At 44.2% G+C, this 12805-nt stretch overlaps 1 protein-coding gene across 3 annotated transcripts in view; it reads right to left on the bottom strand.

Moving 5' to 3' along the window:
• Nucleotides 1–12805, bottom strand: part of COL27A1 (collagen type XXVII alpha 1 chain) — a 242693-nt gene that overhangs the window by 209214 nt on the left and 20674 nt on the right. For all 3 annotated transcript variants that reach the window (XM_020965661.2, XM_020965662.2, XM_020965665.2), the window contains exon 4: nucleotides 3957–4010. In XM_020965661.2, the coding sequence (XP_020821320.1) occupies nucleotides 3957–4010 (54 nt within the window). The remainder of the gene's footprint in view (nucleotides 1–3956; nucleotides 4011–12805) is intronic.

The raw sequence follows: 12805 nt of genomic DNA, 5'->3' as shown, positions 1-12805 counted from the left end.
GGTCCGGGGAGATAGTATGATGGAAAGACTGGCTGGAAGTGGAGTAATAGGACCTGAGTTCAAATCCCAGTTCTGCTCCTAACTACTTTTATGATTTAACTTCTCTGGACTCAGTGTACTCATCTGTAAAATGAGGGAGTTAGACTAGGTGACATTCATGTCCCTTCCAATACTAAATCTATGGTGTTGTAACCCTAAAGTTTCCCTTAAAATAATACGTTTTCAATGCCGGAAATAACAACAACAACAATAAATAGAATGGGGGCACGGGGAATGATTTCGTTTTCCCCTAATTCACTTACTTATAACAGAACTAACGAGTTGTTGATATGTAAACGAAGTGCAAAAAAATGTCTACACCCCATTATCCCTTTATGAAGTATGAAGGAAATTTCTCTGATGGCATTAAAAGGGTAGCTTTTTATTGGCTGCTTAAAGATTGGCCAAAACCCTGCTAGCCTGCTAGCCTTAGAAGCAGTCAAGGTCTAGTTGGGGCCAGGAGCAACTACATGGAGTGTGGCTCCTACACATATACCAAACAGCAGCAGGGAAGCAGATCTTCTCTCCTTCTCCTCATTAACCATGGCATATGTTAATGGAGTTACTCAATCAGTAGGAGATACCACATTCACCAAGGAGCAGAGACACATACTGTCCAAACAGACATAGAAACAGAGAGGCAATTGAGGCATTAAGGGCAGAGAACAGTTTTGTGGCATATAACAAAAGAGAGTTGACTATGGGTTCAAAGGATACCTATAGCCTTAAAATTGAGATATGGAAAGGAGCAGAATCAGGGACTCAGCTGAAAGACCTTCTCAGCAAAGACTCTGTGCAGGGAGAGGTGGGGGTGAGGGCTGGAGTTTGAGAAGGCATTATGGGACCCTGTAGTACTGTAGGTGTAAGCCACTGTATATATTTGTGGGAGAGTGTGCCCTACATTATGGATGCATGAGGGCGAATGTTTTGTAGCCTCTGTTCATACCATACATTTTAGTATATGCCTTTGCTTTGAGCTAATTGTGTCAACTGGCTGACTTTTAAAGGTAAGCTCACTAATGGGGGCTCATGAGATACAGTTTTGGAGTTTGGACCCACAAAATAACCTCAGAATTGAAGATGGCCACAATAATTCTAATATAGGTCCCAACCTATAAATCTGTAAGTAGTGAGTTGTGGAGGTAACCTAGAGGAGGCATTACATAAATAACTCAGTTACGCAGTGCTTTAAAGTTTTAAAAATGCATACAACAACTCTGAGAGATAAATATTGCAAGAATTATCTCCAATCTTCTTTGGCCTGGCCTTGGTATAAAATACTCCTTCCACCACTACAGGTTGGCAATTCATCTATAATTTATAGTTTTTGAGAGATGCTTAGAGTATAAAAGGGTTAAGCCCATGATCACACAATCAGAATATGTCAGAGGCAAGATCTGAACCCAGGTCTTCCTGACTCTAAGTCCAGCCTTTTGTCCTCTCCCTCTGGTGTTCATTTTACATATGGAAAAATTTAGGCCCAAAAACATAAACACTAATATTTAATATTTATGTAGCATTTTAAGGTTTTCAAAGTACTTTATATATAACAATAATAATAATAATTAACATTTATATAGTCCTTTAAAGTTTGTGAAGCACTTTACACATATAATCACATTTGATCTTCACAACAACCCTGAGAGATAGGTGCTATTATTATCCTCATCTTACAGAGGAAGAAATGGAGGCTAAGAAAGTTTAAGTAACTTTCCTAGGGTTAGAAAGCTAGTGTCTAAGGTATGGTTTGAACTCAGGTCTCCCTGACTTCAGCTACAATACTCTATTGACTGCATTACCTAGCTACCTACTACATCATTTGATAAGATGACTTATCCAGGCTTATAAAGGCATTGTCATCTGGGATTCAAACCCAGATCTCCTGCTTTGACCACTGATGGCCCTTCCAATTATTGAGAACCTGTGAGCCTGACTCCTGGTTCCCTAGTCTTTCCACTACATCATGTTCCTCCTCAGGATCCTTATCTAGTTAACCCAGTGGACTGAAGCCCAACCACATAGAACCAATTCATTCTGGGGAACAAATGCATTCGGAAAAGAGAGCTGGTGGGGGGGCAGCGTTCAGGGACGATACAGGAGGAGCTCTGACAAACCCCTGAACATATACCCCCCACCCACAAATAACATCAAGCCTGCATAGAGTCAACTGGGAGCAGCTCCTGCCAGGACCACCCTTTCTTGGTTCTAGACTTGGGAATGCCCCAAAGAATAGTTTTCTATTTTTCCCCCATGAATGGCTTCTACATTTACAGCTGTTTAAGGCTCAGGGCTTTTTCCTGTTTCTCCCAGCCTCCTGATTCCACTCTGGTCTCTGCCTCACTGAAAAATGAACAAAATATTTGAAAAGGGGCCAAACAAACTGTTTCCATAAATGCTTCAGCTTAAAAAGTAGAGTGGGGGAAGGGACAAGGGATTCCCCCATCCACCCACTCAGCCCACTCAGGCCTGTGGAATGGCCAAATTCTGGAAGGAGGGGATAATGGGGAGAAAAAACTCTCCAGCATGTGAAATGAGGTGAGCTAGAGCAGGGGTTCTCCTTTGGCAGTCTAGTGAAGTCTATGTACCCCCATCACAGAGAAATGTTTTTAAATTTACAAAATAAAATACATAGGATTAGAAAGGAAACCAGTTATGTTGAAATAAAAATTTGATTTTTTTTCCCATTCAAGTTCATAGATCCCCTGAAATTTATATATGAGTCTATGGGCTCCAGAGAAAGAAAGAAAAAAAAAGAAGGAAAGGGAAGGGAAGAGAAGAAGAAAAGAAGGGAGGAAGAAAGGAGATGAGAGAAAGAAAGAGATAAAGAAAGAAAGAAAAGAAAGAGATGAGAGAGAGAAAGGAAGGAAGAAAGGAAGGACGGATAGACACAAGACTAGAAGACAAGAAGCCTGGGTTCTAGCTCCAGTGTTGCCATGAATTGCTTCAGTGATCTCAGGCAAGTTACTAAGCTTCACTGTGGCTTCAGTTTCTAAACCTGTAAAATGTACAAGGTTGAGTTAAAGCTCTTTGCCAGTTCTAACATTCTATGGTTCTAAGAATCCATAGGTTTTCCACAGAGCTGGCCAAAAGCAATGGTTAGAGGCCTGGATTTGGAGTCAGGAAAACCTGAGTTCAGTTCTGGCCTCAGATAACTTCCTAGCTATGTGACTCTGGGCAAGTCTAAATCTCCATTTGCTGCATTTCTTCATCTGTAAAACGGGAAAAATAATAGGACTTACCTCCCACGGTTGTTGTGTGGATCAAATGAGAAAGAGTTATACAAATGCTAGTTATTATTACTATTTTTATTATTCCACTACACAAGTCTGCCCATTTTTAGCCCCTTGGCCCTATCCCAGAACAAGAGAGAACAGCTCCCACCCCACAGGCAAATGACCAACCTCCTCCCTCAAGAGTCCCACATTGGCCCCCTAACCTTTCCTGTCTTGCAAGCTCAAGCCTGGCCCAGAGCTGCTCTGCTGACAGCAACTTGGGGAGCTGGATGCACTGAGAACAAATGGAAAACGGAAACATCACTTCAGCCAGAGTGGATTCCACCGACCGACTTCCCAGAGAGCAGGGGGCCAGGTCTGGAGTGAACTGTGGGTTTATGTAATTGTCTCACCAGGAATACTGGCGAGCTATGAGCTAAAAATAAGCGCCATCCCACTCCGTCTTCCAGGGCTTCGGTCAATGGCCTGGGGCAGTTGCTTGGCCCAGGAAGGAACTTTTCGGGGGCATTGCTGCTGAGTTGCATTATAGGCATTCTGCTTTATGTGACCAGTAGTTGGACCAGAGGTTTCTTCTACAGTGGAATCTCTGGTTGGAACCTGCCAGAAAACTTGGGGGCATCAGCAGGGCACCAAAATTTATCATCATATTATCAATGGCAACAGCTCAAAGAGACAACCACTTACCCGGGGTCCTCTTTTGCCTGATATCCCGGGCAACCCAGGCAAGCCGGGGGGACCCTAGAGAGATAGAGAGAGAAGCAAGTATTAAATACTGCCAAGGGACAGATGACATCACAGACAGAGAATGGCGGACCTGGCAGGAACCTTAAAACATACAATGTTAAAACACAGAACATTAGGGCTGGAAGGAACCTCTGCACATAGAATGTTAGAACAATGTCAGAGATGGAAGAGCACTGAGATCATGTAGTCTACCCACCACATTTTATAGAAGAGAGGGTTCCATCTTGAGTAGTGGTTCTCAGATCCTTTTTGTTCACCACAAACTAGTAAGTCAATCACAAAGCATTTATTAAGCACCTACTATGTGCCAGGCAATGTGCTAAGTGCTACACATGCAAAAAGAGGCAAAAGACAGACCTGCACTCAAGGAGCTCACAGTCTAAAGGGGGAGACAATAAGCAAATAAATATATGCAAACAAGCTATATACAGGATAAACAGGAATCAACTATAATGCTATTATTCTTAGCCGTGAAGGATTGTGAGTGGAAGAAGTGATCGGACAGAATTTGGGGAATACCAGCACACCACTTCACACCCTTTGAAAGCCCCAGGTTCTCACAAGGGCTTCTTTGCACTATTCTACCCATGCTATAGACAAAAACCGATACCACCTGACAGCAAGTGGGGTACCCAGAGTCACACACTGAGTTGATGACAGATGCTAAAATAATCACAGAATCATAAGAACATAAAGAACTAGAAGGAACCTTAGCAACAACATAGTCCTACCCATCATTTAATGATCATCATTTTATAAGTTGCCACCATTCCCCCACTCTACTCCCTTATATTTTAAAACACACGCATGGTCTTGTTTGAGTCTCCTAAATCACTCCCGTAAGATACTCAGGCCAGGGACCATTCTTCCATGGAACAGACTAGTAAATGAAGACTGAGAAGAGAAGCTGTTCACCCAAGATCACACAATGAGTTAGAGGCAGACCTAGAGCTAGCCTAGGTCTCCTGACTCCTAAATCAGGACTCTTCTCACCATACCATGCTGCTCCTGCTATGTTTCCAGTCTACTGCCCTACTAGCCAAGCACAGACAGATAGACAGACAGCTAGATAAACACAGATAGACAACAGTTAGATAGACAGACAGACAGACAGCTAGATAGACACTGACAGACAATAGATAGCTAGATAGATGGACAGACAGCTAGATAAAAACAGATGACAGAAAGACAAACAGCTAGATAGACAGATAGACCGACAGCTAGATAAACGGACAGACAGACAGATAGACACAGACAGACATCGATGGACAGACAGCTAGATAAACACAGACAGACAGAAAGACAGACAGCTAGACAGACACAGGCAACAGATAGATAAACAGATACAGAAGACAAACAGACAGGCAGAGACAGACAGTTAGATAGACACAGACAGATAACAGACAGATAAACAGACACAGATACACAGAGAAACACAGACAGAGAGATAGACAGATAGACAGAGATATAGACAGACAACAGATAGACAGACAGATAGATAGATAGATAGCCAAACACAGCTAAATAGACATAGAGATAGATAGATTTGTACCTATATCTTTATCTCTATCTCTATTTATCTTGTTCTGTCTGTATCTAAATCTCTCTCTCTATATATATCTATCTTGTTTTTACCCTCATGTTGTTTCCACCATTAGACTGTGAGCTCCTCAAGGGCAAAAACTCTCTCTTACCTTTCTTTGCATCCCCGCTGCTTAGCACGGTTCCTGGCATAATAAGCATCTCATAAATGTTTGTTGACTGACTGACTGACAATTGCGCCAGCTGCCAGTAAGGGCAATAACATTAGAGGAGGCTGGAGGACAAGCCTTTGAACCAAAGACCCACCGTAGTAGGTTAGAATCCAACCAGCCCCAGGCATCAGCAGCTGGAAGAAGGCATCGAAAAGATGCTCTAAGCCAAAGTTCCTGTTGTCCCTCTCCTAGATCTCTACTGTGCTCACTCCCTTTCATCTTCTCCATTTGAGTTTCTCCCTCTGTGCCCTCCCAACAGAATTCTCCCCTGCTGGCATCTTTGATCTTTCCCACCCTTGCATTCGGTCTTACTGAAATGTTTTCTTCCTTCTCCACCATCTCCTCGGCACTCAGTGTTCCACGTGTACCCTCTCCTCTTTCCCCTATATGGAAACCAGGCTTTTCAAAGGGTCAAAGCCTCAGAGACAATAACCCAGCCTATCCCCTGATCCCCTATCTGCATTCCAGGCCAGTAACCAGGGGAATGAGAGACCCATTCAGAGTATAAGAGAAGAAAACTCAGCTTATGCCAGCCCCAAGATGTTCTCAAAATCTCTACCAGTCTGGCTGTTGTCAGGTTCTATGTTCTAATATTCTATGTTCCAGAAAGCAACTTGGCCTAATGCAAAAGACATTAGAGTTAGGATCAGAGGACCAGGGTTCAGTGTCTGTCTCTGCTACTGTCTATCTGAGTGACCCTGGGTAAGTCCCTTCACATCTGTAAAACCCTCATCTATAAAACCAGGGGGTTGGAAGAGAGCCTCTCAAAGATCCCTTACGGCTCTCGATCAGATGATTCTAAGGCCCCTTTCAGTTCTAACAGTCTACATTTCAACATTCTGTGGCAACTTTTTGCTGCAGGCAGAGGCTAGGATTTCACACACCCAGTGATGGGAGGAATTAGAGCAGGCAGTAACAAAGGCCTGCTGCCCACTACCCAGAACCCAAGATGCTGACTATCTTTATTTCATCAAAGCATGTCTAAAAACTTTGCAGAGAAGCACAGGGAGCCACCCCCCTTTTGAATAGGAATGACAGTAAAAAGAGAGGGAGTGTTGCCTAGCGGATAGAACGCCAGCCCCAGAGTCAGGAACACCTGGGCCCTAGGCCGTGTGACCCAGGAAAGTCATTTAATCACCCAGTGATCTAGACAACTCTCTATGGTCAAATGTTTGCAGGTGCTCAGCCACATGACCAGGAGTTTTATCAGCTGGGCTCCCCAGACAATGAAATCACAAGGTCAGTCCCTGTCTCCTATCCCTAATAAAAATAACCCCTTAAATGTATGGGGTGACTTAGAATTTTGAAAATTTTCCCAAAGCTTTCATACTGACCATCTTATTTGATTCTGACATCAGCCTTGTGAGACACAGAAAGGAAGGAGTCTTTTTTCCCATGTGACAAATGGGGAAATCAAGGCCCAAAGAGATGTTCCTAAACTCACAAAGCGAACAAGCAGGTATCATGTCTCCAAGTTGGGTACTCTTCTCTCTGTGCCATGATTTCCTCTTGTCAACGGTATTTGACCTTTTCGGGGCTTTTTAAAGAGCCTTTTGTTTTTGAATAACCTATGTGGGACACTTGTTCAGCCCCATGCCACAGGTTTCTAGTTCGAAGTAGAAAAAGTAAGAGAAATCCAGCATGGTTTGGCTGATAATTAATTCCCATTTCTTACCCCTGGAAATTTTAGTTAAGAGAACAATGTGTTCTCGCATGAAAGGGTAAATTTTTTAAAAGGACATGGCCAACACCCCCCTCACTAGCCCTCCCTCTGTCTCCCACTTGAGACATGTAAGATAGAGAGATTGAGGTTGCATGGTCTCTTAGACAGACATATGGCCTGGCAGGCAAAAGAACTAAGACGCAGTCCAGTCTTTGCCACGAATTCATAGTATGACCTTGGATAAGTCCTTTTCTCAGGGTCTCTATTGTCCTACTTTTCACTTGGGAAGGATAATCCCTGCCTCTCACATCTGGAAATGGAAGGCCTGACTTTCTTTCCTGGACTCCTCTCCTTTAATTATGACTTCCAGCTACAAAGGACTTTGGCACAGGCTTTCCCTGAAGCAAATGTGCTTGTATTTGGGGGCCAGTCCAGCTCACTGGCCAACCTGCTTCCCGTGGGTGTATTTCTAAGGAAGCTAACGTATGACTACCCAAATTTACAAACGCTCCGTTGCTGGGTTGCTCTTGGTCACGTCTGGCCTGGAAGGTGGTGAGAGCAGAATCACCTTGGGGGATGTCAACCCGCTACTTCGGGGTTTACACTCCTCTTTTACTCAGAAGTGGAGGAAAAGTCCAAGGAGCAAAGGATTGTAACACCAAAGAAACACAACTAATTGAGGGTAAGGAAGGAACTGGAAGCTAGGAAAGATAGTTCTCAGTGACTATGTCAGTTTCCTTTCCCAACTCTTTCTCTCTGACATGTCCTTCCAATACCCTTGCAATGTGGGAGAGGAAAAAAACTATCATTCCCATCTCAGAGATGAAAACGATGAGATTTGCTCACGGTAACAGAGTCAAGGACAGAGTCAGCCTTGAAACCCAGCTCATGAAAAGTCCCCTACGTCTATGACAACATGCAAATACTAAGGATGAGCATCTCCCTCACATCGCCAACACTAAAACTTCCTCAGCCGAAGAAAAGAGCAAACTTTTCACTAACCAGGGCAGAAAGGCCCTGGATAGGAGACTGACCTCATACCCAACATCTGCCCAGAGCAGACATATTAAGTGCCAGAGTAATTACTCAAGTGAGAGTCGCCATCCCCAATCCAGTCCAGATATGTGCTCATTGGATGACACTGGGGCAAAAATGAATTCCTTCAAGTGCTGACCTGATTCAGCATCTGCATTCTCCCAACCCCCCTTCCCACTCACTGAAATGCTGTAGAGATCTGTGGGAACCTTGGGAGGGGTCTGAGCCTCTGAGCTGTCCCCACATGGTGGCTCAGCCTGGGTGTTTCAAGTTTTCAGTACTTAACTTTGTTAGCAAGGAAGGGAGCTAGTGGGCTGGGTTCCCTTTCTTCCCCTCTCCTGCCACCCCTCCTTCCCAACCAATCTGAGACCCTGCCTGTTCTCAGAGCAGTGGAAAAAAATCTGCCATCTCTTTCCAGGGAACCAAGCCTGAGTTGGGGTGGCTTTCCTGATGATTCACAAGGAAAGGGTGGGATTTTCCACCTCGAGCAAACAACGAGCCCTCTGAGGCCAGCACACAGCACAACTGCTCTGTTCATAGAAGAAAGCAGGAGGGGAGCATGGGGGCTAAAGACCCCTGGAAGGGGAGATGAAGGTCAAGTTCCTTTCTCACACTAGCCCTATGATACAAATTGTTGGGGAAGTCCCTCATTCATGGAAGGGCTAGCTAATCTCATTCCCTGGGATCTCCTTCATGTCTAGGGTCCCCTAGAAAGATCCTATCCCCCTCCTCGCAATATTGCTGATGGCTAATGAACTGTTTAGTTCTCATAGAACACAGTACGATCATCCAGCTAACAGCTAGTGGCCTGGGGCCTAAGCTTACTGAGCCGGCAGGGCAAGCCTTTATGATATAAGGCCTTGAGGTAGAGGGCAAGCTAGTGGAACTCAAGACTGAGCCTTTGTTCAGGAGACCTGAATTCTAGCCCCAGCTCTGACACTAAGTGGCTACGTGATTTGGGGTGAGTCACTTCACTTCTACAGATGAAAACATTTCCATCTATAAAAATCACACCCATTTTCCCATGCCTTTTCTATTACAGTAAAGATTAGCCCTGATTTGCAAAGACAAGCAAAAGTCTCCACAGAAAAATGAAAATAATTATGCTATTTGCATGTGGCTAAAAGGGGCAGCTGCCCAGGGACTTTTGCCTAACTTTATCCCGAATGGACTGTCTCCTAGCTGAATGTCACAGGCTGTTAGGGCTGGAAGAGAACAGAGGTATAACTGCTGACATATGTATAATACTTCAAGCACTGGACATTTATTCTCACACTTAATCATCTAGTCCAGTTATTTTACAGATGAGGAAAAAGAGGTTCAGTGAGAAGCTACTTACTCAAGTTCCTCGAGATGGGGGCAGAGCCAGCATGAGAGCTCAGGTCTCCTGACTCCAAGTTCTGGCATCTATCCACAATACTGTAAGGGTCCCCTGTTTTGAAGGATGCTGAGATGGGTAGAACTGGAGATTTAGTGAGGTAGGGGAGGAACTCCATAGAAGTCAGTGTAGTTTCAAAAAGGGGTACTGTACCCATTGAGCTAGGCTGAGGGCAGCCCAGGAAGCTGGACAGATCTAGTCTCCTACCACATCCAAAAAGTGTTTCTCTGAGCTGTGATAAGAACCTCAGAGAAACGTAGTGGCTGGAGGCCCAATTCTAACAGCAAGATGGAGTGGAAAATATTTGCTACAGAAAGGAGTAAGTGCTGAGGAGTGTGACAAGAAGTAAAGCAGATTCTAAACATGAAAACTGGCCTAGTGCCAGGGTAGCCTAAACACCATCCACCTTTTAAGACTTCAGAGACAATATGGTAGAATGAAGAACGTGCTTTCCTGAATTTGGGAAGCCTGGGTTCTTGGCATAGCTCTACCCATTAATGGATAGCTCTATCACATTAGACTCAGTGGTTAGAGCACTGGGCCTGAAGGTGGGAAGCCCTAAGTTCAGATCAGGCCTCAGATATTTACCAGTTGCATGACCCTGGCCAAGTTTCACTTAACCTGTCTGCCTCAGTCTCTTCAGTGGTAAAATGGGAATAATAATAGTAACTTTCTCCCAGGGTTGTTGTAAGGATTAAACAAGATAATATTTATAAAGGGCTCAGCACAATGCTTGATATATTCCAGGTACTTAATAAATGCTTATTTCTTTCCTTCTTTTTCTGAGCCTCAGTTTCTCCATCTTTAAAATGAGGAAGTTGGATTGAAAAAAGGTCTCTTCATCTTCTAAAATTCTGTGGAAAGAACAGTCTGGGAGCCTGACCTTAAACCCCCTTGAATGACTGTGGGCAAAGCCCTTCACCTTGCTGGGCAGGTGTCCTGCTATCATCTACCCCATTCCCCAGCCTCCACCCCATCAAATAGGGACAACTTTCCAGTCCTTCCAATGGAGTTGCAATACCTCTGGATTCGGAGTCAGAAGGGGTGCAAATCTGGCTCTGACACTAACTAACTGTGAGCCCTTAGACAAGATACTTCAACTCTCTGGGTCTCAGGTTTCTTACCTACAACAACCAGAAGATCTCTAAGTAAGATACTGGACCATTTTAAATGCTGTGATCCTCTGACTAGCCCCACAGAGCAGCTGTGAAATAGAAGAAAAGACTTGAACCTTAGAGAGACCAGTGGTGTCAGAGAAAGCCATGAAAACCAGGCCCTCTGATGCCTGTGGCCAGGCCAGAGCTCACAGGGCTCCATGCAACTACGTCCTTTCCTCAGGAGCATGGATCATGCCCTCACTGTGTGTTAGCTGGGGCTGTTTTAATGGAGAAAATGGATTTCAGAAAACAGGGCCTTGGGGAACATTTACATAATTGAAAAGTAATGTAAATTATTTCCATAAGATTTACAATATGGTTACAATAAAAAATAGTGCTTTGGTCCCTTTAGAGACAGGCTGTATAAATATTATTACTAATGATTATCAAAAATAATTAAATGTGTTTTTAAAATCAAGAAATTCCAAGTACTAGCCACTGTCCACTCAGCAGGAAACAGGCACTTCAAATAGAGGGGCTGGCTCAGAGCTCTAGAGCCTGGGCAGGGGATGAAAGAGCCTGGGGGTTAGTACATTTCGAGGCAGGGGAGAAGCAGCAGCTGTGGCCTTGGCCCCCTAGAAACTAGGTCTAGTGGCCCAGCCTGCCGATGAGTCAGCCCACCAGCCCCGGGGAAGTCACACTACCCTGATCAATGTCCCCATTCAAGTCAGGAGGCTTAAAGGTGAACCTGAGTTCTTGGTGATGTATAATGCTTCAAATGTTCCAGCCCCCTGCTCATCTGCTTATAGAAACCCAAACTGTTCAAGTCCACACTTCTTACAGATGACGCCCAGAGAGGAAAAGTGATCTGTCTAAGATCACACAGCTTGTAAGTGGCAGAACCAGAATTCAAACTCAGATCTTGTTCCTCCAAGACCAGTGCTCTTTCCACTATGCCACGTGTTTAAAGAAATGAAAATCTCCCTGGGGCTACCCTCAGGTAGCCGATCCACTGTCTCTCTAGAGTTCCCATATCTAAAGTGGTTTTCCCCAACCACTGATCCATACATCATCTCTGTCTATGGGGACTTTCTCCTGGTCTAACAAACCTCTGATGATAAAGATGATAACAACATTTATAAAGCACTTTAAGGTTTACAAAACACTTTCCATACATTATCTCATTTGATCATCCTAATAACTTTAAGATGTAGGTGCTCTTATTATCCCCATTTTACAGATAAGGAAACTGAGGTAAACAAAGGTTAAGTGACTTGACCAAGGTCACATAGCTACTAAGTGTCTAGGGTAGAATTCAAATTCAGGTCTTTCTGACTCCAAGTCCAGCGCTTTACCCATCCAGCTCTCTTTACTACCAAAGGTCTTTACATCTTAAAGCTTACAAAAGATTTTAAAGTAGCTCTTCCTTCTCATTTTCTTCTCTCCATCCTGTCGCTACCACCCCAAATCTCTTCCTTCTCCCTAAATCTTGCTCCCTACTTTCTGATTGCTGAGGCTGTGATAGACAGAGGGGCCCGAGGAAGAGAATGTGAAGTGTCGGTCACTGTCTCGAGGGTAGTGTGGATTGAGAAACACTGATTTAGTAAACAATAGGAAACCTGACTCAGCAGGGGATAGGAAGAGCCAGGTGTCTGGGGCGAAAGAAAGGAAGAGAGAGCCAAGAGAAGACTTCAGAAGAACACTTGTCATTGGGGATAAGAACATAGCGGGGAGAACACTGAACTGATGATTCAGTTCCAAGAATCCAGGGCTCTTGTCCTGCATCTACAGCCAATTTGGTCTGAGAACCCAGGGAAGTTTCCCCAGGGCTCAGTTTCCTCATCTGTCAGACGAGGAAGCTG

The sequence above is a fragment of the Phascolarctos cinereus genome, unplaced genomic scaffold, assembly GCF_003287225.1.
Source record: "Phascolarctos cinereus isolate Bilbo 61053 unplaced genomic scaffold, phaCin_HiC Scaffold_2;HRSCAF=192, whole genome shotgun sequence".
In the NCBI taxonomy this organism is placed as follows: domain Eukaryota; kingdom Metazoa; phylum Chordata; class Mammalia; order Diprotodontia; family Phascolarctidae; genus Phascolarctos; species Phascolarctos cinereus.
Note: the sequence above shows the minus strand (reverse complement) of the source record. Positions and strands in the feature narration are given on the sequence as shown.